The 20293-nt window shown below is 59.1% G+C and overlaps 1 protein-coding gene across 3 annotated transcripts; it reads right to left on the bottom strand.

The window, feature by feature from the left end:
• Positions 1 to 732: 732 nt before the first annotated feature.
• Positions 733 to 10231, bottom strand: TLE5 (TLE family member 5, transcriptional modulator). Of its 3 annotated transcripts, none has more exons than XM_075175169.1 (7): positions 10123 to 10231; positions 9468 to 9544; positions 7938 to 8001; positions 5484 to 5528; positions 3891 to 3953; positions 2402 to 2476; positions 733 to 1857 (listed from the first exon to the last, which is right to left on the bottom strand). In XM_075175169.1, the coding sequence occupies exons 1-7, from the start codon at positions 10147 to 10149 to the stop codon at positions 1636 to 1638; spliced, it is 573 nt and encodes a 190-aa protein (XP_075031270.1). In that variant the 5' UTR covers positions 10150 to 10231; the 3' UTR covers positions 733 to 1635. The 3 variants fall into 3 exon arrangements, with proteins under 3 accessions (XP_075031270.1, XP_075031268.1, XP_075031269.1); XM_075175167.1 differs by having other exon boundaries at positions 9468 to 9565; positions 10123 to 10224; XM_075175168.1 differs by having other exon boundaries at positions 733 to 1854; positions 9468 to 9565; positions 10123 to 10224.
• Between the last annotated feature and the right edge of the window lie 10062 nt (positions 10232 to 20293).

The raw sequence follows: 20293 nt of genomic DNA, 5'->3' as shown, positions 1-20293 counted from the left end.
GTTTTTCAGCCGGAGAGCTCCCAGGTCGCTTTTCCTACCGCCTGCTTTCCAATTTGTTTTAGGTTTTGCCCGGGCGTTCTCCTCGCCCCAACTCCAGCCAAAGCTCCAGCGTTGGGCTCGCGGCTCCGCACGGCTGCGTGTGGGAGGGATCGCGTCCCAGCGGCGAAGACGGTCCTTGTTCTGCCGGCAGCTGTAGAGACAAGAGCAGGAGAGAAGCCAGAACCAGAATTGTCAAAAATTAACTGCTCTCCTCCTGGCTCATGGAGAAACCCCCAGAGAGAGGGGCCCCGAGGACGTCGCAGCAGGCGAGGCAGGGGCTGGTCTGGGACTCACCTGGAGGAGGGGGAGCAGCTCTTCCAGACACCCCCCACGACCCGCCGGGAGCCGTAACAGCACATGGGGAAACTGAGGCAGAGTCCAAGGTTAGCCAGCAAAGCTACCTGTTCTCCCCGCACCGATTCCCCTATCTGGGGCGGGGGGGGAGCAAGAGAGGGAGGGAAGTACTTTAAAGTCATCCCAAGGGCGGCAAGAAAGCAGGCAGCAAGTCACGGTTTTAACCAACCTTCTTATTTCTTTATTTGAAAGGCACAGCTTGTACGTCCTTGATACAGCATTTTCAGTTCCTCTTATTATAGGTCAAGTGATTAAACACAAAAAGCAAAACAAGATCTTTCTAAAGGACTATATACAAACACCAGATTATTATTTAATTTTATTCTTTTTTTGTTCCATTTTTGTTTTTTTTTTTTTTGTTTTTTGTTTTTTTTTTTTTTTTTTTAGAAGACACGCTAGCGCACGGAGATAAGAACAGAGAAAGCTGCTGTATCCTCTACATGGGGGCGGGGGCGCACGGAGGGGGAGGACCAGGAAAGGCTCTCGGTCTGCCTGCCCCTCCGCCCAGCCGCCCGAGCCCCCCCCGAAGCCGGGTGCTATGCCGAAGGGGAGCGGGTGATGGAGGCTCCCCCTCCAGCCCAAGGCCAAGGAGCAGCCGAGGAGAAACCCCGGCGGCCGGAGCACGTCGTACTGCCGCGGTGCCGCGGGACCGGTTAAGAACAGATACATGCAGAACAGCAAGGTGCCGGCCTGGTATTAGTGCAGGAGGGACGCGGGGAGGACGGGGACAGGGTGATGCGACGAGATCAAGAGCGCTTGGGAAGGGAGGAGATGGTTTCGGGGCAGGGATCCCAGCAGGGAGTTGTGCAGAAACCGTTAGGATCAAGGGGCATCTTTAAATACCAAGGGGGGACCGGCGGGCGGAGGGTAGCCACGCGGCACCGAGGAGCTGGGACAGCCAAGGGAGGGGGGCAAGCGGCCCCAGAGCAGCCCAAGCCAGGCTCTGGCTCGGCTCTGCGACGGAGCGGGGACGGGGAAGCCAGGCTGGGCACGGGGAGAGCACAGATCGGCCACACGGTTACTGCTATGGCGCTTGCGTTGCTGCGGAGCAGCCCGTCCGCTTGGGATGGCGGTGGGGGCATCCCCCAGGCACTGCTGCCCATGGGAAGAGGCCTGGCAAGCTGCCACCAAACACAAGCCCCCGCGATTCTGCTGCGCAGCAACTAGAGAGAGATACTGCATCTTGCGTTAACCCGCCCCCCCCCCCCCCAAACAGCCCCCTCCCCCGGCCCCCCGTTCACTCTAATCCGATTTCTCCCCGTCGTCATCTTGGTGGGCATCCCCGTCATGGCCGTTCTTGTCCTCCTTGGAGAGGTGAGCCTGGGAGCCCAAGGCCGAGAGCGAGAGGAGCCCGGAGCCGGCGCTGACGGCGGGGAGGGACGGGGGCTGGAGGCCCACGGGGAGCGGAGTCAGAGGCAGAGCGAGGGCTTGGAGCTGCGACAGCTGGTGAGCTTGGAGCTGCTGCTGTAGGGAACGATGGAGAGCCGGGAAGAGAAGAGAGGGAGATTGTCATTTGGAGTGCGCTTGGACCCCAACCCAGGGGTCCGAGGCACAGACCGGTGCCAGCAGCCAAGCTTAAACCAGGGACCTCGGGGTCCTGGAGAGCACCGCAGCCTTGGGGGGGGTAGAGATTCTAGAGTCCGTGGGCTGTGACAGCCTCACGAGAAGACTCAGCAGCGTGTCCCCAGCACGACACGCAGCCCCTAGCCCGCAGGACATCTGGCCTCACACTCTGGGACGCTCCAAGGATGTGGTTAAAGCCCTCCCGACCTTGACCCAGAACAGATAGGGTTTTCACGTCAAGGAGCTGTTGCAGTTCCTGCTCAAAACCAAAGCTCCTCTCCTTGCACCCTGCTAAGATGGAGCAGGAATCCATGCTCCCCTGCAAACCCATGCCCAGCACACGGGGCACGTCCCCAGGTCACGACTCCCCTGCCCAGCTCTGCACCGAAGGCCAAAGGCGCAGGTTCCCGTCCCTCCCAACCCAAACTAAACGTGCATCACGTACACGGATGATGGAGTTCAGTTCTGGAGCCGTCACCTGCTTGGCTCGTTCAATGGCTCCCAGGACTTGCTGCTGATGCTGGCGTGGAGAGAACAGAAGAATTCAGGGTCATTTCCAGCGTCACAGGGCAGGAGAAGAGGGACCCAGCCCTGTTTTTTCAGCTGCTAGCACCGAGATGTCAGGGCAGAGGCAGGCTGGGCTCATTTGGGACAAGGACCCTCCACCGCTGGGGTGATGGCGTAGCAGGGAAGCGGTAGCGAGGAGCAGGCACGCTCGTCTCATTCCAGTTCCTCACCCCAGGGTTAAGCAGGGTCCCTTCTTACTCCCATCCTCGTCCCGCTCTGCAGAGGCCCAGCGATCCTTGGCCAGAAGGGCTCTGAGGTGGGCAATGCCTCTCACCCTGCCTCCTCTCTCCTACCCAGACCTGACATAAAACAAGACCCCCTAACAAACAAAACAAGCCCTAAACTCAGAAGCTCTTGAGAAGCTCCCCACTCCTTGGGACACATCCCAGCTGGAAGATGCTGCTGTGGAAGAACCCAGCATGGCTGGAAGAGCCCAGCATGGCTGGAAGAGCCCAGCATCCTCCAAAACACAGGCAGGAAAAACAACCGTATCACGTACTTTAAAAAATAAAGGACAACCGTCCTTGCTCCTCGGAGAGCACAAGGTCTCCGAACACCAGGCCCATCCATCGCACTCCAGCAAGTGGATTTTTCTTTCTGTCTTGGCAGCAGGACAGGATTGGGGAAGGGGTTGCATTAAGATGCAAAAGGTTTAGTCGTGGCTTAGGCAGCTCTGATCTGATCAGCCAGCCACTTTGTCCTCCCCGAGAATAGGTGGGTGGGAAAAACACAGCCTGTCCCCCAACCCCACAGCTAACCCACAGGAACACAGCCCCCACGCCACAGCTCGTCCTGGCCAAAAAACCCAGCCGTGAGAAAAGCCGTGGAGTTCAGCCTCCGTGGGGTTGTGTGGGGAGACGGCCAGATACCACACTAGAGGTGCTTCATCTTCCTCCTGCCCCGGGCAGCAGCTCCCGAGCCCTCCCAATTAATTTCTCCAGGGAGTGGGAGGAGCCTATCAGCTGCATTAATTAATGAGGCAGAGGAACCAGATCTCAAGGAGGAGCCATATGGAGGTATTTTTTTTTTTTCCCAACGTCCCCCCCCCCCTCAATTAGCCACCCGAAGCTCCCACGTGCAGAAGTGGCCGATGACTCAGGAACCACGGGCGGGAGAGAACAGAGCCCATCTTTGTCCGCAGCCACCAACAAAGGGGACGGACGGGCACCGCGCAGCGCCCGGGGGGGGCTGCTCCAAGGCCTCCAGGCCAAACCTGTCTCGAAGGGCTCGGCCCCGCGCAGGGGCTGAGAGCGAGCGACGACGTCTCCCAGTCCGGGGGCGAGGAGCTGCCCCCGTGGGATGGCCGTGGGGGCCTCGCTGCTCCCCCCCTTGCCAACGCGCCCCCGAGCCAGAGCCAAGGGACTCACCTCTTGGGAAAGATAGGGCAGAACCTGCGCGCAAATCCCATTTAGCCTCTTGACGATTTCAGCCTAGAAGAACGGAGAGGAAAGGCATCAGGTGGCTCAGGACCGACCACCCTCAGCCCCACCTTCCCCCTCCCCAGGCAGGGCCCGAGCCCCCAGACAGCCCTAAGAAAACACATTCCCCCCCGGAAAGATGTCGGCAGTGTCCCGGTGCCACGGGGGGTCACCTCGCCCCCAAGACCCCTCCCTACATAGTTAAATGAATCAATGCTGCCGACTGCAAAGACTTTCAATATTCTCTTCCCTCTCCAGGTCTCTGATATTCGTTTAACGAAGTCGGGAGCAACCAGAGAGGAAACTCATCACAGACCCGGGTGGGGATGTCTTGAATTACATTTGCCACGTGGACACAGACAGACACGTGCTGCTGCCGTCGCCGAGACCCCCGCTTTGCCCCGGAGCCTCCTCGGACTCCCCCTCCCCAAAGGCAAGCATTTGCCCGCTGCCGGCCGCCCGTGGCCGAGCTGCAGGACTGGGACCATTCAGGGAGACCACAGGGACTGGGCAGCTCCTTCACTAGCCTAATACAAGTAGGTGGCAAATTTTGGGGGTGGTTAAATGCTTTTCTCCTGGGAAAAAGTAAAGCTACCGGCCCTTTGCAAATCACTTTCCAATGAAGTCAAAAGAAATACAGAGCCAAAGGGTTGAGGCACGCACCAAAACCGGCCAAGGGGGCCCCACCAGCACCGCAGGGGAGGGGACCGGGCTGGGAGACAGTTCATGGGACAGCGGCGAGGATTGGTGGCTCAGACCCTTTACCACGACGCAGTTTTTCCCAGGGAAGCCAGTCTCGTGGGCTTACCAACAAGGGCAACGGGGTGGGAGGCACCAAGTGCCTTTGTGGGGAGCAGAATTGTGCTAAGAGGCTTATAACTGAGCCACGACACACAGACGACTTTGTGACTGGAAGACAGATAGAGTCAGGCTCAGAGGAGGCTCATGTTGTTAACAGCACAGGTAATTAGCCACTGGGGATAATTAACAACTTAACCACCAGTGAGGGGAATGAACAAACTTATCCAGGCTACAGCAGAGTCTCCATCGCACGGAGGCTTTCTTAGAAGGTCTGCTATCACGTTACCTGATCACAGCCCAAGAGAAGTGCTCGCTGACTGCAGCAAGAGCCCGGCGGGAGCCAAAGGCGTTTTTCATGTCGGGGTGATCACAAGGAAGGCACCGGGGAAGGTGGCAGGGCCGGGAACCCACCCGGCACCTGGGAGGAGGGTTAGGAGGGACCCAGGGTCATCTCCTGCCCTCCACCCTGCTGACCGACTCTGAGCCGCAGCACCACACCACTGCCTCGTCCGGTGCTTAAATATCTGTTCAGACCCTGGGGAGAACCAGAGCGTGCCCGCAGCCCGGGGTGGGAGCCCTCAGTCCGGCACTGCGATCCTGTATTTCGAAGGCAGCTCTGACATTTTACAGGCTCATGGCATTTCTAGTTCCTGAAATACCACTGAAGTGACAGAGGGCAAAGCACAGCAGACAATCCACCCTCCCCAGGAATTAAAGCGCTTGGAAATGCCTTCCTCCTACCTGTTTGTGCATTTCAATATTCAGCCCATAGGACATCTCGTAATACTGTAGGACGGGGGAGAAGAGAACAAAAGAAATTGTAAGTCAAGTCTCCACCAGGTAAAGAGGCTCCATACAGCAGTGCTGGGAACTGCACTGCTTTCCTAGCCAGGTCTTCTACAAAGGCTGGGCGAGGATGGAAGGAGAGAAGAGGAAACAAAGACAGCAGGAGGCAAACACAGACAGAGACCCTCTCCAGGTCTAAGGCAGAAGCACTGAGCCCAGGCGCTCCCTGCCCGCCCTGCTCCGTCTCCCGCAGACGGGGACCTGGGAACTTGGGCCCCATGCAACGACGCCTTTCAGCAGTCTGCATCAAGGTGGGAGTGAGTGATGCTGCTTCAAACCTGGAAAAAGGCTCAGGGCTCCACCAGACTTCCATATCCACGGCCAAAAGAGAGGCAGCCTGACTCGACAAGCTTTGCCTGGCCAATATCCTGAAGCCCACATGGCTGCTTCAGCAGCAAATGGAAGAGATCACAACTGGGCTTCATCTAGCACGTAAAACATCCAGCTGCACACAGCTCCAGCTGTTTGGGAAGAAGCTGAGTGGAAAAAAAAAAAAACAACAACAAAAAACCCCCCACAAAAAAAACCCACCCAGAAAACCCCCGCACAGCAGCAACAGGCAGCTACAGAGCAGTCTATTGGCAGGAGAAACTAATTCCTGACCCCTGGAAGAAGCTGTTTTAAGGCTGATGTTTGAGAGTTTAGAAATCTCCTCCTTCAGCTTGCAGGCTGCAATCCCGATTCTTCCGAAGGGAAAGAAAAATCCACATCTACGCTTATTTAATTCAAGGAGAAGATCCCCGGCGTTTTGGTACCAACGCCGCAAGTCTGAGAAGCGCCCAGCTTGGTATTGCCGTGATCTCAGTCTGCTCTAACACCGCTGCTGGCTCTCGAGGCTTCTTTGCATTCTGAAGCCTGAGCAGGAAGCAGGAGCCCGACCCCCAAGCTGCTAATTGTGACTTATTCAAAAATGGGAGCAGCTGTAGCAGCTTTGCACATTCACAGAAACCCTCCTCTTTGCTTCCCGTGACTCGCTGGGGTGGGGAGCGACAGCAGCTCTGTGCGACTCCGGCTCAGCCACGCAGATGAGGCAGGAGCTGCTGTGCCTGCAAAGCCTCGAGCGCTGCACAATGAGCAATAGCCCTTCCCCTCCGCCGCCGCCGGTAACCTGAATCAATTCTGGCGACTGTCAGCATTAAGGGAAAAAAATATATCGCAGCCACACCTGGAGACGAGAGTCTCCACGCAGGCTGCAAGGCCCAGGAAGCAATCATTTATCAGTGGGAACGGGGCAGGCTTCCCCAGGAATACACAAGGAGAGCCGTGACCTCTTCTCCTGGGCCCCAGCCCCAAGCACGCCTTGCTCCCCACAGCCTTGGAGTCCGGACGCACGGGCAGCACAGGAGGATGGAGGGGCCAGTTCCCTCATTTCTGATTTTTAAGTCCTAACTCTCCTCTGAAGAGCTGCTGTATTAATTACTGCATCTTATCTCTTCCTGCCAGGGCAGGTGCGGCATCTGACAAGCAGGCACCACCTCATCTTTCCAGACAGTATCACAACCTCCTGCTAACTCCTTGATAGGAAAGGAACAGTCCACAGCCTTGCCTGGCAGCCCTCCCCTCCGCTACAAGGGCTTTTCCACGTGTGGGAAGACAGAGGCATCACCTGGCAGGCAAACCATCACCCTGCCTACAAGAACATGGCTGTTTCCTGGCGGATTTCTCTTTAGAGTGTTACGGCTAAGCCTGCTGCCTGCGTGCGGCACCACATCTCGTGCCTTTTCCAGGCACTGCCCCGGGATTTGCACACTTTGCGCCGGGACACACGCAGCAGCGGGAAATGCTAGCGCTTTGCTCCGCAAGGCTGCTGGGGTCACGAGAAGGTGCGGAGGGTTTAGCTCTCACACAGCAGCTGGTTTCTGCTTCGAACTCCCACCAGGCTTGTGGGGTTTTCCAGCTTCACAATTTCGGAGAGCACTGCTTTGTCCTTCCCTGGCCGTGACTCTCCCGGAGTCCCCAGACGCCTGCACAGCAGCACCCTGCAGCTCCTCCTCGGGTGCCGTCACTTCCCCCAGGGCTCGGGGAGCACGGTCAAGCAGCCAGGCGGTGGCAAAGCCAAGGACCCCGTCGGCACCCATCAGGCACGCTGGGCCCAGCAGTTTTCTATATCCAACAATTCTCTGCTACTTCCCTGCGTTTCAACAATCCTCTGCATGCAGACAAGACGAAAACATAAAAAAGCCCAGCTTTCAGAAAAGCCAACGCCAGCCTTGCCTAGAGACCTGCCGCTCCACGGCAGCGGGGGCAAAGACTCCCTGCCAGGCAAAACCCAGGCACGGGCACCCGCTCCACCGCTGGATCCCCACCCGCGCCACCCACGGGCTCTCGGCTGCCAGGGCCAGTCCTTACCATGACGTAGTGACGCTGCATCTCCGATTTCTCACTGGCTAGTTTGTCACATTCCAACTTCAAGCTGAAAAGCCAGAGAACAGTAAGAAAACCACAAACAGGAGGTGAGAGAGTTGAATCGCCACGGAGCAGCTGCTTCCTGCGCGGCCCCATCCTGGCCAGGCTGGCTTTCGGACCCCATCGTCCAGTCTCCAAGGGGCGGTCGGAGCTGGGCCACGCTGGGCGACTGCAACAGAGCCTGCTCCCCCCTTCCCAGCCGGAATCCCACCAACACGCATTCAGGAAAAGCGGCACGAGGCTATCCACCAGCTGGGCACTGACCTCCCCCCAGGCGATTCCTTTCGGCAGGAAGCAGAAAGCTGGGCAGAAGCAGAGGTGGCTGCCCAGGGAGGGGATTTGCCTTTCCTCAGCTGATCGCTGGCAGCTGGGGATGGCTTCTAGCATGTCTGCAGCACTCAAGAGATGCTCTGATACAACTTCAAAACCAAAGCCAGATCTATTTCTGGATGGTGGTGGGGGGGGAAGGCCCAAATGCAGCACATCCCTCCAGAAAAAAAAGGATTTTTTTCCTCCCCTAGGTTCTTCACACCCTTCAGAGAAAGTGCCGCTGCTCCCAGTGTTTTATGAGACTCCAACTCACCAGCCGAGCAACTGCAGCCGGCATGTGCTGCGGTTTTATGTTTCAAACAAGAAACAGCTTCACCTACACAAAACCTGCTTCTTCTTGAGCAGATTAAGTCCAAGGGGGTGGAGTGGGGGAACAGCCTCTTTTCCAGCAGGCACGTTTCTTGGGCTCCCCTACTCCCTTGCTGGCACTGCCTAGAGACACGGGGACACCGGGAAATAGCCATTTCCCAGCAGGTTTTCTGCCTGCTCCTGCCAGAGTGACACCACCGCAAACCTGTGACCGGCAGAGCCCAGGCTGGGGGAAGGCAGACGGGGAAGTCACAGCCACATGGCACCGAGGCATGTGCCACAACCAGCGCCTCGCAGCCTGCCGGGCCATGGCAGAGGGCATCACCCAGTCGATTTAACCCAAGAGCTTCACGTTTATTACGGACACGCACACACACGAAGCGGCAGACCATCACGAGCCAGCTTTCGGGTCAGCAGAAGTATTTCGACACACACCCACAGAAAAGCGGAAGCTTTTGGATTTAAGTGCTCCCTGCAGCATTCGCTGTCCAAGAATGGCAGCCAGCGAGAAGAACCGAGAAAAACTCCCAGCAAGACACGGGAGGCCTGACAAGCCTCCGCGTGGTCCCGGCCGAGCAGTGCTCAGAGGAAAGGCCTTGGCTGGAGAGGGAAGACGCACGTTCTCCTCGCTGGGCTCCCAAGCGGACGCGACTAATCCCCTGCCTTAGGTCCTCCTCTAGCCAAAGGTGACCCAAGCTATGTGACCGGGTCCCCTTCCACGCAGCGAAGCAGAAGAATCAGAGCGATTCTTGCGGGTCGTGCCGCCGCCTGCCAGCCCAGCAGAGGCTGCAGGGCAGAGCCGGGCCGGGTTCGGCGGCGAACGGGGGCACGTACCTGTGGTACTGGGCCTGCAGGAGCTGGAACTCGTCCTTGATGCGGTCGCAGGAGTCGGAGGTGGTGAACTTCAGCTGCTGCGGCAGGTGAGAGGAGCCCTTGAACAACAGGAGACAGCGCTGGTCGCCGGGGGCGGGCAGCCTGCCCGTCCCACCCGCGCCGCTGCCCCCAGCCCGCCCCCGGTCCCGCCGCCCCGGGGCAGGGCCGGGACGCCCCGCTCGCACCGCGGGCGGAGCCCCCGCAGGGGCAGGCCGGGCCCGGGGGCGAGGGGACCGGCGGGGCACCCCGAGGGCCGGCGCGCTCAGGCGCGGGACGCGCCCAAGGTCACCCGTGGGGCCGCTGGCGCCCGGGCCCTTCCCCGGGCGCTGCCTCCAGCCCCGCCGCCCCTCGGCACCGGCAGCGGCCGGGGCGGCTCCGCCGGCGCGGGCCCGGCCGGGGCTGCGGGGCGGGGAGACCCCCGGCCCCCTCGCTGCCGGCGGCGGGAGGCGCTCGGTCACCTCGGCCCCCACAGGGAGGCCGGGCGGTCCCCGCGCCGCGCCCCCGCGCCGGGCCGGCCCGCGGCCCCCGCCGCCCCCCGGTGCCCGGCCCCGCCCCGCGGCCTCGCCGCCGCCCCGGCCCCGGCCGCGCGGGGCTCCCGCGCCCGGCCGCGCCGTACCGAGTGCCGGCTTTGTGGAAACATCATGTCAGGCTGCGGCTCGGCCCCCGCACGGAGCGGCCCGGTGCCGGTGCCGCCGCCCGCTCCCGCGCCCGCCGCGGCTCCCCGCGCCGCCGCCTTTGTCCGCGCCGGGCCCGGCCGCCCCGGCCCCGCGGCCGCCCCGCCCCGGCCGCGCCGCTCGCCCCGCGCCGCTCCCGCCGCCCCGCCGCCGGCGCCTATTGTCTAATGGCGGCTGCGGCTCCGGCTCCGTCCTGCGGCTGCTCGGCACCACCTGCCGCCGCCGCCTCCCCGGGCCGGGCGGGCCCACGGCCGCCCCCGCCCCCGCCGGTCCCCGCCCCCGCCGCGCGGCGCCGGCGGCCGCGGGCACCGGGCCGGGCCGGCTGCGGGCTGCGGGCGGCCCTGGCCGCTGCGGGCGGCGCGGGGCTCGGCCGGGCCGCGGGAGGCCAGCGGGGGCCCGGGCCGGGTCCGGCGCGCCGGGCCGCTGCCGGGCGCGGCAGGGCACGGGGCTGGGTCGGGACGGGCCTTTCCCCCACCGGCGTCTCCTCCCCGTGCCCTGGTGCCCTGAGGTCCCCGCGCCCTCCCCGAGCCCCGGCCGTTGCAGTCCTGCCCGTCCCCCCGCACCCTCCCGGTGCTGCGGACTGTCGGACGTTGCTCCTCTTCCCCCGGTGCCGCCGGTGCCGAGGCGGGACCCCAGGCTCAAGACCAGCCGCAGCGGAGGTGTGGAGCGCTGCCCCGCGGGGCCGTGGGTCGAGGCGCAGCCGGCTGAGCCACCGCAGCAGCTCTTTGCGGAGGCCTTGGGTTTACCCCGGAGCGGGGTAACTCTGGTTTGCAGGGCAAACCCCGGCACCGGCGGGCCCTGGCACCAGGTGACGGGAGCGCGGGACAGTGCCGGGTCTCGCTGTGTGAGGAGGCTTCTCGCCTTTCTTCGAAGAGCCTTGGCCTACTCGGTAAAGACAATTCCCGTGGCTCCTGGCGTTGCATCTTTATTACATGGTGGTGGAGGGAAGGGGAAGCTCTGCTGTTGATGAAGCCACCGCTCCAGTTTCTACAGGTTCTTAAACCTGATGTGACACCGCAGGATCTGAACCGTGCTGGCAATGGAGGGAAGGCCATCAGATGCGGCGCATTTTCACATCCTTCCCCAAGCGGGAGACCAGGGTTTGTTTACACGGGGGTTTTGTTTTGCTTTAGTTCAGCCCTGCCTTTGCTGAGCGTGAGGGAAGGCAACGGCAAGGGAATTCACCTGCAACTGGCCCCAAACAAACCTCCCCATCTCCAAACAATGGAAAATTCTGCTCTGGATGCGAACTTTGGTCCTAAACTTGCTGCTTGAGGAGCAGATCCTGCAGTTTGTGTCCTGGGGGATCAATTGCATCCCCACAGAGAGCAGAGACGGGGGGAATTTAGCCACAGACTTTATTGCTGGAAAGACTTTGTTGCCATGGGGCCTCTTGAAAGCCACATACACAAATGTGTCTGAGTTGAGGCGGGATCAGGTCCTTGGAAGCCAGCCTGAGAACAACAGGCAGGAATACGGCTGGCGTGTGCGAGCGCACAGGGAGCTTTCATCCATTTCAGATGCTGCTCTGTGTCTATCTCTAAAAATCAGTACATTTTCTGATTAAAAATAAAACCCTACACGTCATGACGCCAGCAATGCGGGCTGGGCTGTTGTGGTATTTATTTTTAAAGAGAACAATATAGCAGCTGAGTTATTGTGACACCTCCTGCATATTGTGCAGTAGCTTTTTCACTTCAACATCTCCATATTAGTGAAAACTGTGACAGCTTCATGCCAAGGATTATTAATAGTGCAGGCAGGCTTTACGTCCCTGCAGAATAAGGGTTGGAAAACAGCATAGACAGTCTCCCCCCAGCTGGTCAGCATCCTGGTCCCCTTTTCACATGTAGGGAACCTGAGCCACCCTAGCTTGGGCTTTGCACAAGGGCAGTGGGATGCAGTTTGCAACTGGTGAGTGCAGGAGACCAGACCAGGTCACCGCCGTCTCCTTGCAAAGCTAGGAGCTCTCTGGTGGGCTCTACCTTCAATGGGAGGCACTGGAGCAAGTCTGGAGCATGTCTCGTGTTCCCCGCCAGGCTTGTCACCTTGCTGCCATGTCGGGGAAGGAAGGGACAATGGGATGCAGGAGGGTTTGGCCCTCAGCTAAGCGATGATTCAAATATGCAGTGCCTGGGTTGAGAGCTTTACCATCCCTGGCCCCCAGCACAGAACAGACTGGCCTTGCAGTCCCCGCTCCATTATAGGAATTAGGTATCTATTATAAAGATGATTATGTTAAGTGCAGACGAAATGTGCAGCATGCAAATGCCGTACTTTAAATCACGTGTGTGAAATCAGGGGCTGTGGGCTCTCTCCCGCACTCTGCAGTGGGAGTGCTGGTGCAAGGTCCGTCACTGTCAGCCCACGCGTGTGGTCACGGAGAAGCTTCTGGGCTTGGCGAGCTCATCCCACGGGGAGCACCGGAGCTTGGGATCCTCTTGCGCGGCTGCTGCCTGCGAGGTTTGCAGCATTCAGACCGCTCCTGCTTCGGTTGCAGAAGGGCTCCTGTGTTGTTCTACAAAGTTACTCCTTTTAATTAAAAAAAATTTGAGCATAGGTGTGGGTCAGGAGGCTCACGTTTGCTGCCAGTTTGGAAAAACAGATTCTGAGTATTCCTGCAGCAGCTAAAGAGCTAAACCACAATGTCAACTGCCCTGTGCAACGTGTCGTACATGCAGCTAAGAAGAAATGGCCCCTAAATAGCCGGCAGGTTGTTCCTCCCTTTTTACAGACTTTGCCCACATTAGAGGTGCTGAAGGATGATCGGTGCCTGCAGAGCGGATGCTGCCTGTTAGTACCTTCCCATCCAGAATATTGCAGGGGCTGGTCATGATGCAGAGCTGGACAAACTTTGAGGTGAGATCTCCAGAGTGGATGTCTTGCCTCATCAGTCCCCTTAGGTGAGACGAGGAGGGCAGCCGGGGCCAAAGGCGCATTCTTACCCAGTCGCGGCTGCCTTTTAGCACAGCTATGTACATGCTTTTGTGCGATGCTCAGGAATAGCTGCCTGCCAAGCCAGGTAGCATCTCTGCTCTCCTCTTCCAGCTCACCCCTTCATTGCTCGCCTGAACATGAGCCGGCAGTGTGCCCAGGTGGCCAAGAAGGCCAACAGCACCCTGGCCTGTACCAGAACTGGTGTGGCCAGCAGGAGCAGGGAGGTGATCGTGCCCCTGTACCTCGAATCCTGTGTTCAGTTTTGGGCCCCTCACCACAAGAAGGACATGGAGGTGCTGGAGCGTGTCCAGAGGAGGGCAACGAAGCTGGTGAAGGGCCTGGAGCACAAGTCTGATGGGGAGCGGCTGAGGGAACTGGGGGTGTTCAGCCTGGAGAAGAGAAGGTTGAGGGGAGACCTCATCGCTCTACAACTCCCTGAAGGGAGGTTGTAGTGAGGTGGGGGTTGGTCTCTTCTCCCAAGTAACAGCGATAGGACGAGAGGAAATGGCTTCAAGTTGCACCAAGGGAGGTTTAGATTGGACATTAGGAGAAATTTCTTTCCTGAAAGAGTGGTCAAGCCTTGGAACAGGCTGCCCAGGGACGTGGTGGAGTCCCCATCCCTGGAGGTATTTAAAAGACGTGTAGATGAGGCCCTTAGGGACATGGTTTAGTGGACATGGTGTGTTGGGTTGAGGGTTGGACTCGGTGATCTTAGAGGTCTTTTCCAACCTTAATGATTCCATGATTCTATGATTCTATGATTCTAGATATTATAATTTCTTCTTTAACTGGAACAAAACTTTTTCCCGTCGAGATAAAGCAGCCAAGTTGCCACGCAGCAACCTGAAACAGCAGGTATTCCTAATGATGGTGCTGCCAAAGCCGTGAAGCGTTTGTCCTTGATACAAACAGGACAGGGCTCTTCCTGTGGTTGAGGGACTTCTTTAAACAACAATAATAATTACAAAGGCAGATTGAACTTCCCAGAAGACGAGGCAGAGGCACTCTTCCCAGGCCCCGGGCTGCCAGGGTGAAGCTTTCCTCGGCTCAGCAGCGCGCACCTTCCCGGCTCTGCCACGCAAGCCCCCCAGCTCAGACCCCTCGGAAAGGGCTCGCGGTGCTCTCGGAGGGGGAATGGCTGGGCAGCCGCACTGCCAGCTCCTTGGCAGCTTTGGGTCCCCAGCAGTGGGGGGGGGGACAAGAGGAACGTGCATCTCAAGTCTTCCCTTGGTCACGGTGAAGGCCCAGGAGCTCTGCTCACACTGCCCTGCGCTGCCTTCCCCTCTCTTTGCAACAACTTGCAGCCGCTCCCTTCCAAGCGGGAAATGAAACGTTCCTTTCTTAGCTTTTATGTTGGCTACAAAATGTTCCATTTTATCTTTTTTTTTTTTTTTTTTCCCCCCTCTCCTTACTTTCTTCCAGGAAACACGCTAATTTATGGTATAATCTTGGCAAATCCCAATGCAGGGGAACACAAACTCGCTTGTGCCTAGTAAATGACTCTTTAATAGGCCTGTCTGCAGCCGGGCAACGTATCTGAAGAAGGGGGAGTTATAACCTTGCCCAAGCAGTGGGCCCGCGTGTGTCAGCAGGGGTGAGTATGGCCTGGGCACGTCAGCAAACCAGCGTGCGGAGGAGCCTGCCTTAAACACACCCTAGTAAAAGGAGGGGATTCCCCCAGCCCACCTCAGACCTGGCTCAGGAAACGAGGGTTTTTCCGGTGCAGGAAGGGAGCTCTGAGCACGTGTGCAGGAGCTCTCCAAGAACCGACATTTGTCTGCTACGAGGCTGTTTTATGGCAACGGTGGAAAGCTGCAGCTGAAGCGAACGGATCCCCCCCCCGCTCCCGCAACACCTCAGCCAGGAGCGAGGTCATGCCAGGCTCTCGCTGCACCCAGGACTTGGGGTTGGGCTGAGCTTGCAGGTGGGTTTCCAGGAAGCGTGTCTGCTCCTAGGAAAGCCGGACCACGCTTTGGAGGGGCCACAAAGGGCAGCCAGGGACTTGGCTGTGACCTTGACAGCTTAGCCAAGGGCCTGACACTGCATGGGGACTTGGTGGGGGAGCCTGGCAAAGGGGCAACCGGGACCCGGGGGCTGGAGGAGCCACTTCCACCTCTCCCATGGCACCCTGCTTGGCATCAGCCTTCCAGGGAGGAAGGTGCCGTGCCTGCCACCCGCGGTACGCGTGGTGATCTCGTGGTGTATCTGCTGGCCTCACGTCTGCCGCCAGCCGTGTGCCCTCAGGTTGTACCACGCCGTGGCCACGCTGAGCTTTGCCTTTCACCATGTCCTGAGCTTGCCCAAGCCCGTGGCTGGAGAGCAGGAGCAGTCTCCTGCTCAGAGCCGGTGCAGGACTGGACCTCTCCCGTGCCTCCATCCTGGTCTCCTGCCCGCAGAGGCTGGAGGGAAGATCCTGCCATTGCTCCCACTTCCCACGACATGCGTGTCTAGGGACATCCTTGCTCGCCAGGTCACCTGGCCACTGGTGCTGGAATCTGGTTATCCGGGAACTGGGAGTTTATATTTAGCATTGCTAATGGAGCAATAGGCTGTCCCAGTCCCCGGCCCCAGCAGGAAGGGTTCGTACAGGGATGTCCTAATGAGACCAGAGCAACTTCTTATTCATTCCTAAAAGGAGCAGTCTAACAAAGCTGCCAAAAATAAATCTGTTTAATGAAGAGCCTTTGTAAATTATTCAGATATTATATCCCACTCCAGCACCAGTTCAAGGAGAGAAGCTGTACAGACACTTCCTTCTCTGAAGCTCTGGACACAAGGTGGAAGTCATGCTGTCATTGCAGTGGAAATGTAGGCTCTAAGATCCTGCTTTTACCCTGAGAACACCGTCTCTTTTACCTGGAATTAAAGAGGAAGAAATAAAAAAGGCACAACAGCAATTCAGGCCTTGAGACAAAGAAGGTTTTTTCCTTCCCCCTCCCACCTCAGGACCACTCTTGAGTCCCAACACTTAAAGCTGACCACATACACCAGTGCTTTGCAGGATCGAGTCTGAGAAATTTGGGCTTCCCTGGGCACTGCATGCCTCAGCACGGTGCGGACAGGACCTCGCTGGAGGTGGCGTGGTTCAGCCAGCGGCTCCTCCTCCGCTTCTCAGTTGTGGTTTGAATGCTGTGGACTCTTTCCAGTAGAAACAGGACTGAGACCCACCAAACTCATTAAACTTCAGCTGCCATCCATATACCAAATGCTAACAAATCCCAGTCCTTCCCCAGGATGTAAAGCCTGGCTTTGCAGAGTGCCATCCCCCGCTGTCACCCCATATTCAGACATCTCTGAGGCATTTTATAAGGTACGGTGGTTGGCAGCTTGCAGGTTATTAGCCCACGCCGCGCTGCCGGTGCTCACAGGCTTCTCGCCTTCCATCCTCCCTCTTTTCCCAGCCCATCTTCGCAGGCAGCAGGGCCGGCTCCTGCTGCGCCCAGCCCTGCGGCTTGGCTCTGGCCGGGGCTGGGCAGAAGAGCTGCCTGCTCCTGCTCACCGGCAGCTCTGCCGGGTACACGCCTGACCTCGACGGCTTGCGCGCAGCGGCAAAACCCTTGTGCAAAGTTTCCCTGCTGACTTAAACGTGGAACCACGTGGTTTCCAGCGCTTTGAAGCTGCAGGGGTTAATTCTGTGTTTTGCTTCAGCCTCTCAGGACTACATTTAGGGTTCTCTTTCTGTGGTTCTTTGCTCCCCGCCATCAGCAGTTTGCTGTTGCAGACAGTCAGCAGGGGCTGCCTGTAGGAAGGGGTAGCATCTCTCGGGGCACAAGGAGAGGCGCTTGGGACAAAGGAGGCATTTTCACGGAGCATGTCTCGGCCAGGATCCCTTGAGTGGGTTGGCTGTGGGCCGTTCCCGCACATCCCGTGATGCAGCCCTGCTCTTCCAGAGCAGAGGTCACTTTTCACAGAATCATAGAATCATGGAATCATTAAGGTTGGAAAAGACCTGTAAGATCATCGAGTCCAACCATCAACCCAACCCCCCCATGCCCACTAAACCATGTCCCTAAGGGCCTCATCTACACGTCTTTTAAATACCTCCAGGGATGGGGACTCCATCACTTCCCTGGGCAGCCTGTTCCAATGCTTGACAACCCTTTTGGTGAAGAAATTTTTCCTAATGTCCAATCTAAACCTCCCTTGGCGCAACTTGAGGCCATCTCCTCTCGTCCTATCGCTGTTACTTGGGAGAAGAGACCGACCCCCACCTCGCTACAACCTCCTTCCAGGGAGTTGTAGAGCGATGAGGTCTCCCCTCAGCCTCCTCTTCTCCAGGCTGAACACCCCCAGTTCCCTCAGCCGCTCCCCATCAGACTTGTGCTCCAGGCCCTTCACCAGCTTCGTTGCCCTCCTCTGGACACGCTCCAGCACCTCCATGTCCTTCTTGTCGTGAGGGGCCCAGAACTGAACACAGGATTCGAGGTGCGGCCTCATCAGTGCTGAGTACAGGGGCACGATCACCTCCCTGCTCCTGCTGGCCACACCAGTTCTGATACAGGCCAGGATGCCGTTGGCCTTCTTGGCCACCTGGGCACACTGCCGGCTCATGTTCAGCCGGCTGTTGACCAGCACCCCCGGGTCCTTTTCCTCCGGGCACTTTCCAGCCACTCTTCCCCAAGCCTGTGGCGTTGCCTGGGGTTCTCCCCTCTCCGCACACTGTGATGGGCCCCACGCAGCCTCTTTGCCTGTGACCCAGGGCAGGCCCCCGCAGGGACGTCAGGGACCCCGGTAGCATCCCCAAGGGCCAGAGCAGAGGCTGGCAGGGAGCTGGCATCCTGGCACCAGGCTCCCAGGTTGCTGAACGGTCTGACACCCCCTCGCCCGCCCATGCCCCTTCCTTCTCCCAGGAGTGGCGGCGATGCCGCCGCTCAGACGCCTCTGCAGCACCATGGCTGCCCTGCGGGGAGAAGCGCTGCCGGCTGCCTGGTTTGCTCTGGGCGCTCATGGCAGATCTCACAGCCGAGGGCCTGGGGACCGGGCTGTCCCTGCAGCACCTACAGCTCACCTCTTCACCACCCACCCGCACTGGGCCCCGGCTCCCTGCCCGGCCGACCAGCTTGGCCTGGGGAGGCGAGAGGCGCTGGGGCGGCCACGGTGCCGGGGATGGCGGGGGAGGCCGGGCGCTGGGCCCCGGCTCCCTGCCACATCCAGCTCCTGTGGGACCCGAGGCCGCGCTGTCCCTTATCACCTCTCTTATCACGGGGATTATTGGCTTTTTATATTAAACTTTCTCCAGATAGCATAACGCAATCTACCAGACGCCTGGCAAGGGCTTGGCAGGCCCAGGAGTGATTTATAAGCAATCTGTCTCTGCAGTCCCTCTTTCACATTGGGGCTGTTTCCTCCTCTCCCTCGCCACCTCCCAGCTCTCCCTGCCGCTATCGTTCTCAGCCATGCAAATCTCCCTGCTGCGGCGAAGGGCTGGAATGAGCCACGGGGCTACCCCCACGGAGGACGGGTGCCCCACGCCCGGATGCCAGCGCCGCCCCTGCCGCGGCCAGCAGCCATCTTGCCCGCCTCTCGGGCTGCTGGGCGCAGGGCTTTCGGGCCCTGCCACGGCCAGGCGAGCGCCGACTGCCCGAGTAGGAAACGTCCTTACGACACCGGTGGTGACCCCAGCGCCATGGCTGAGGGGGGTCAGGTGGCTGCATCCCGCAGGGGTGTTGCCGCGTCCGCCGGCACGCGCCCCCCCCCCCCCCCGTCCGTTATCGTATTTCTCACATCTTCCTTCGAAATGTCTGCTGCCGGCCTCCGTCAGGGACAGATATTGAGCCATTGATCTGATCCTGCAGTCACCCACAGCCTCCTCTGCTCTGCCAGGCCAGAGAGGCAAAACCCCTCCATTACAACTGTCCTGGGAACTGATGCAAGGGTGCAGCATTTGGACAGCAAACACGAGGCAGGCTCCTGATTTTACTGACACTTTACTGAAGCGATAATTTGAAGCTGTCTCTGAACCCTCGAAACTGGGCTGGTTCCTGCAGTCGGTCCTGCCGTACCCGCTGCAGCGCTGTCTGCCTGGCTGAGAAGAGGAAAATGGCAGGTTCCTGCGCCCCGAGGTTCCTGGTCCTGATGCTCCGTCCGCTGCATCCCTTGCCAGATTTCACTGCTCGTCGCTGAGGTTCACCCACCAAAACTGGGGCCCTGCGCCTTGCAGAGGCGTCGGAGCTGGAGCTCAGCACCAGGGCCGGTGCTGGCTGGGGTGGTCATTTTTTGTCTTGAACTCCAAGGAGCAGCTGATAACCCCGGGAGCTGGCAGAAAGCGTCTGCCACCCTGGCAGTACCCCGGCAGTACCTGTGCTGCCACCGAGGCCACCCAGCACATGGCACTGGGACAGCCTGGGGTGACCTGCTGGTGTCTCCTCGCCTGCTCCCGAAGGCGCCCATCTGCCACACATCCCCAGCCCAGCCCGCATGCTGCCCAGTGCTCCCTTCCTCCCATTTCCATCGGGGATCCTGGGCAGCACGGGCTCGCGGGGAGATGAGGAGGACCTACGGCAGCCAGCAGCGCGGCACTGCCCGCCTCGCGAACACGGCCTTGGCCACGCACCCGCCAGATGCCATTCTGCAGGGCTGTCCCTCGCCCCCGTCACCACCCAGCCCTGACTGCTCTGTCCCCCGGGACACCCAGGTGCTCCTGATGGGACACAGCAGAGCCCCAGCGGCTCAGCTCCTGCACAGGACAGCAAAGCGCTTGGTTCTGCACCGTATCCCTAAATGACTATGCTCTTTTCCTAAGGAAACGGCCTTGCTGCTTGCCCTCAGAGGCAAAAATGAACCTCATCCCAAATTCCCCGCCTACACCGAGAAGAAAAATGAGAAATTGCCCCATGGATGTGCACAGGTTCCAGCCAAGGACCGGCCTATGGGCAGAAAGGGCCTTTCTCCAAGGAAAAGCCTTGGTCCAGGCAGGCTTTTTACAGCTGGTAAAACATTTCCACCCTCTTTGATCCCGTTTTATCAGTGACTTGGAATAATTGGGTTCCATTCCTCAGGGTGGCTGCCCCCTGCTTCTGCTGTGGCCTGTGTTTTTGCTGCAGACTGATTAGGGGTAATTATCATCCTTTTTACCAGCCGAAGTGCAAGGAACAGTTCACACTCCTTGCAGGAAGCAGGAAAGGGATTTTGCAGCTGAGGCGTGATGAGGAAGCACAAGGATGCCTGAAATTGCCT

The sequence above is a fragment of the Calonectris borealis genome, chromosome 28, assembly GCF_964195595.1.
Source record: "Calonectris borealis chromosome 28, bCalBor7.hap1.2, whole genome shotgun sequence".
Classification (NCBI taxonomy): Eukaryota; Metazoa; Chordata; class Aves; order Procellariiformes; family Procellariidae; genus Calonectris; species Calonectris borealis.
This window is presented reverse-complemented; position numbering and strand designations above follow the sequence as displayed.

Excerpts from the sequence above, each read along its gene's own strand:
- TLE5 (XM_075175167.1), bottom strand. The coding sequence starts at position 10,149 with ATGATGTTTCCACAAAGCCGGCACTCG. Across the intron at positions 2,477-3,890 it reads TGCCCTATCTTTCCCAAGAG|CATCAGCAGCAAGTCCTGGG; the intron begins GTGAGTCCCTTG and ends TCTCCACGCCAG. Across the intron at positions 1,858-2,401 it reads AACTGAACTCCATCATCCGT|CAGCAGCTCCAAGCTCACCA; the intron begins GTACGTGATGCA and ends CGTTCCCTACAG.